Source organism: Bactrocera tryoni, unplaced genomic scaffold (assembly GCF_016617805.1).
Source record: "Bactrocera tryoni isolate S06 unplaced genomic scaffold, CSIRO_BtryS06_freeze2 scaffold_120, whole genome shotgun sequence".
Lineage (NCBI taxonomy): Eukaryota > Metazoa > Arthropoda > Insecta > Diptera > Tephritidae > Bactrocera > Bactrocera tryoni.
The window spans coordinates 635,136-640,169 of NW_024395835.1; the positions used below are offsets into that span (position 1 = coordinate 635,136).

The 5,034-nt window shown below is 34.7% G+C and overlaps 1 protein-coding gene across 3 annotated transcripts; it reads right to left on the reverse strand.

The window, feature by feature from the left end:
• Positions 1–919: 919 nt before the first annotated feature.
• On the reverse strand, positions 920–2,316 carry LOC120780013. Of its 3 annotated transcripts, none has more exons than XR_005705785.1 (3): positions 1,965–2,316; positions 1,257–1,723; positions 920–1,194 (listed from the first exon to the last, which is right to left on the reverse strand). XR_005705785.1 is itself a non-coding variant. In XM_040112295.1 (2 exons), the coding sequence occupies exons 1-2, from the start codon at positions 2,126–2,128 to the stop codon at positions 1,528–1,530; spliced, it is 360 nt and encodes a 119-aa protein (XP_039968229.1). In that variant the 5' UTR covers positions 2,129–2,316; the 3' UTR covers positions 920–1,527. The 3 variants fall into 3 exon arrangements, 1 of the variants encoding a protein (XP_039968229.1); XR_005705784.1 differs by having other exon boundaries at positions 920–1,197; XM_040112295.1 differs by having other exon boundaries at positions 920–1,723.
• Positions 2,317–5,034: the final 2,718 nt, after the last annotated feature.

Sequence of the window (5,034 nt, forward strand, 5' to 3'; positions counted from 1 at the left end):
AGCCTGTATGATGCCCATTGATATCCAGGGTGACGAATACGAGCGAGTGTACAAATTATCAGAGCCAACTACAGGAGCCAAAAGAAGAGAGAGAGTGAAAAGCTTAACTATATGGCAGCAACGGTTGCAAACCTCACTCAAAGGACGGTGGACCTACAGACTCATACCGGATATCCATTCCTGGATCGGCAGACGACATGGGGACCTGTATTTCCACCTAACCTAAATACTAAGTGGACATGGATGGACTATCTCTATAGATTCCAGCGCGACATTAGTCCGAATTGTCCGTCGTGTTCAGAGTACTGTGAAGACTCTAAGCGTGTTTTCTTATTGCCCGCGCTTTATAAGTGCAAGGGAAAAACTTAAAACTACACTCGGTGGTACATAGTTTTACGGTGGAAAATTTGACGACACTCATTTGTCAGTCCACTGAGAACTGGAGAGCTGTCAGCGGAGCGGCAGCCTCAATCATGACAAAACTGAGACACTTAGAGAAGAGTAGGCGTCCGTCAGTCCCTGCCATAGAAGAGACTTAAATGTCTTATCACTCCCACGAAGTAATACTTAATCAGGTGGTTCCGTGGGAGAGTCTGGAGTTGGGAGTAAGATAGATTTAGCGGATTAAAGTTCCGCACTCCGGCTTTTGATGCTTCCCCCTACTTAAAAAAAAGTGAGTGTGCTTATGACCGCACGACTGAAGTGAAACTTCTTTCGCTCTATCTATATGTATATATATGAATGTGTGTGTGCAATATATACATGTATGCACATATACATATATTAATTTCCTACAAATATTTAAATTTGTTTTATGTTTTCATTAGTAAATTAATATTTTTGCATAGATCTTTTATTTTTTTCATTGTTTTATTCGTTATTTTAATTATTGGGTACATCAGTAATTAATGTGGTTGACAATAGGCTTATGATACGAGAAATACGATACATATATTTTAGAATTAAAATTAGACCGAAATCTAGAAAAAACTGCATCGATTGTTGGTCCATGTCTTGTAGTTGGCTCATTACGGTCATTATTCATTTGTAATTCTAATTTATCTCGTAGAAAGTTTATCAAGAGTTGTCCATCTTCGGATGAAATTGATATTGAAATCTCCTGCTAAGATTAGTGGCAACGTATGATAGTTTTCTCCTAGTTCTTCAGAACCTACTCGACCATAAATCATAAGTCTTCTGTATATAAACTTTATGATATTATTAACTGTGTTATTGGGCGAAATGTAAACAACTACCATTATGATGTTTGTTCCATCGTCCAAAACACAGTGAGCAGCACATATATCACCAATTGATGACTGAAAAATATCAACTTCACGAATATGTCGTAATAGAATGTCCATGTTCGAAGTTACTATATTCGAGGTATCATAGCAATTTCAACTATTGCATCTGGTTCCTGTTGTTGCTTACATTGTTTTTTAAGCAGTGCTTTTCGTGCTCTGAATTCTCGACCACGTTCTGCAGAAGTTTTTGGCGCTTTATTCAACCTATAATTCCATAATTTCAGTTGTGTAAATGTGGTAAATTATTGTTAGAGTCATGAATGATCATAAAAGTAAAATCGAAATTAATGTACCTAACTTCAATCATTTGTCTCGGTTTTTGTACATGATCTATAGTGAGATTTCCATCATTAACTTCCATTTGATTATTGCCATGTTCAATCACGATGTCACCAATTATTTGTAATGGTAAACCTCTACAATTAATTAGTATTTTATAATTTAAATTGTAGAAACGTGAGGCCAAAATACGGAAGAGTAACAAGGAAAAAGCGAGAGAAAAAGAGAAAGAGAGGAAAGAAAAGGACAGAGAATCAAACGCGTCCCAATGTCGAGAGTAGAATGCCGCATATTAGTAGAGGGAGAAAATAGTCAAGGACAAAGAAACAATGCATATGACGCTACGACGCCAGTAACTGGTTTGAGATGCGTACTCACCTTCGTGATTCATTATCAATTGATTGGGTCTCACTAGGTTTAAAATCTTGTCTTGAATCTGTTGTCACACACTTTTTATGCACAATTTCCGCACGTAATTTCTTCTTAGTTGGTGGTCCTAAAGCACCGCTTTGATACTCGGAGTCTGTGTCACTTTTCTCCATAATTTGTTATTATTTACCCGAAAATTCACTTAACATAAACTTTAAAATAAATTTACAATTTTATTCACTTTAAACGTAAAATATTGAATGTATTGAGCCAGTGTTAAGCCCTGACTTTAATCTAATAGAAAACTTATGGAACGATGTTAACCTTAAAAAATTTGCTAAAGATTTTAACAAAATTCTGAAGATTTATGGGAAGGTATTAAGGAAGCTTGGAAGCTCCATCCCAAAGAATGCGAAAACCCTGTAAAAAGGCTGTAATTGAAAATCTGGAGTATAGAACTAAGTATTAGAAACGTTAGCACTATTATAGCACCAAATCGTTGACTAAATTTCACTAATTTCACATGACTTTTGCAGGTTTGGTAAAATGTGCTATTTGGGTGACCAAGGCGTTTTAGAGGAAGATCAAGTTTTTGAAATAATACTAATTGTATAATTTTGTACTCAGTTTATTGTGGAGCATCCACCACTGTGTTAATTAAAACAAAATTATCCGCTTAGTTTTTTTTTAAACAATTTTATTTAAGAAAATAAATGTATATTTCAAAAATTAATTAAAAATTAATATTGAAGGGTAAGGCGATGACACTCAAATGGCCCGGAATGGAGAACGGCTTCGATTCGTACAGTACAGAATTCTTCTTAATTAATGCTGTATAGCTGATTCCTATAGCCCACCCATATGAAGAGCGCTTGGATAGATGCAATAAGAGCGATCTTAGCTATTTTTGAGTGCAGGTGCGGTGGGAGTATGGTGATGCCTTAACTTACTTTTGAGATTTTATTTATTTGAAAATTTAAACCTCTGTGGGGCAATATTGTATGAAAAGTGTAAATTTTTTTGATCTTTTGAAACGCTTTTGTTATATTTTATGTTTAAGTGCGAATGCACTGATTTGACGTTTAGTACCGCGCCACATAGGTTGAGATTTTTTAAGCAGGAATTTTGTATCATTATTGGCGAAAGCCACCCTGCAGGGTCGAAAAGTTACGAACATATAATTGTGTTTTTATATGAGGTTCTATGAGGGAATCTGACCTTGTTTTTTTCTACCTTTATGCAGGGTATTGGAAAATTGTGGCTCTAGTGGTTGTCGTACGACGTACCGGCCATTATTTGATTGAGTAGTTGTGACTTTAGAAAAGTCCTCACAATACTGAGATTCTTTAGTTTTGTTTGTTATGGGGGTAAGTTTCCTTAACTTTTGAAATTTCCTTAATTGTGAATTAAGGTATTTGTCCTCAACTTGAGTTGGTATGGTGGTGACTAGTTCTGTAACTAGTCCATTTTGTGTTTCGCTGTGCAGCGTTTAAACCTTTTGTGCCTTTGAGAAACATGGTGTCTCTTGGCAACTTTTAGAATTTTCGGTTTCGGGATTTGCTTTTGCAATTAAACTCGTGTAATTTTTTGTGTAAGCGCTTCTTTGGAGAGCGATAGGATATCTGCTGTAAGGAAGTATTGAATTGTATCTTTTGTGACAATATAAGCAGTTATTTTTGCGTTTGCAGTTATTAAGATTGTGCGAGTGGGACATTTTGTACAGAGTCTTTTTGATCTGACAAAGTTGTTCATTCAATTTTTTAAACTTCTCGCAAGTTTTAAGCTTATGCCCTCTTGTGCATTGTTCGCATGACATATGTTTTCTTTGTTCCGATGTGAACGATTGTATTTTGTGAAAGCTCTTGTTTAAATTGTTTTTGCTACTAACTTGGGGTCTATTGAATCTTCTTTCTAGGTCATTTTGAACATATTTTGATTTAATTAGTTTTTTGCCTACCCTTTCCACGATTTCGTACTGGGTACTTAGAAAATCCGTATAATATATATAAAGTATAGAGAAGGTCCGACTGCGCACAAGCGTGTGAACTGTCAAAAGCTAACAAAATGCGATGAGCGTGTTTCACCACAGATAGTTCAGAAGGAGAAATTTTAACAGTGGCGCGTGAACATAGCGGAGCCTTCAATGAAAATTATGCTCATAAATATAAGTACATTGCTTTTACAGACGTATGTTGACTTTTTGCTTATATTTTTATACGTTTACATGCAGTCATATTAGTTCAAATGAAAATCATTTTGCGAATTTTTCTGAATTCATTCAAAATTAATAACTATATCATTAAATTATGCTATTTTCAAAGTAATATTTGTAGTTAATGTACAAATAAGATCTACTTTTTAAATATTATATATATTTGATAATATATTATAAATTCACAAATATGTATCTATGTGGATATGCTACATATTACAATAATATCATATGTAAATTACATTTTATTTTAATTTTCATACGCATCTACATACATATCAGCACATAATTACATATTTATGTACATACATATGTATCTAAGTACAATTCAAATACAAATCATGATATTATAGTTTAGAAGTAAAATAATGTGAGCGCACTGCTCTATATGCACTTGCACATATGCATATGTGCGTATGACAATCCCACACAAATAATACATACTACACGAGCCCACATATATGTATACATATCTGCGTACACATGTAAATACATATGTCGCCGCAAAAACTACAAATATTGTTCTACAAAAACAACAATCGTTTCAAATAGCATCAGCAACGTCACAAGTCATGGCAGAAAAATAGTCGAAGCCCAAGTTTGTAGAAAAACACACAACAACAACATTTTCATTCATGAACGCTAGCGCACTTTCAACGGGTAAACTTTCATAAATACAAACACCATTACATCTACCCGAGCACGCCTTTGCTGACAAGCGTCTTTTTGCGACGATGGCAAAAGCTAAAAATCATAAATTGAACAACTTTCTGATGTTGTGACCACAGTTGTTGTCGATTTATAATATTTGTCGATTCTAAATTATTTTCCCGTGGCTCGCAAAAATCTGCGTCGATATATATGCAC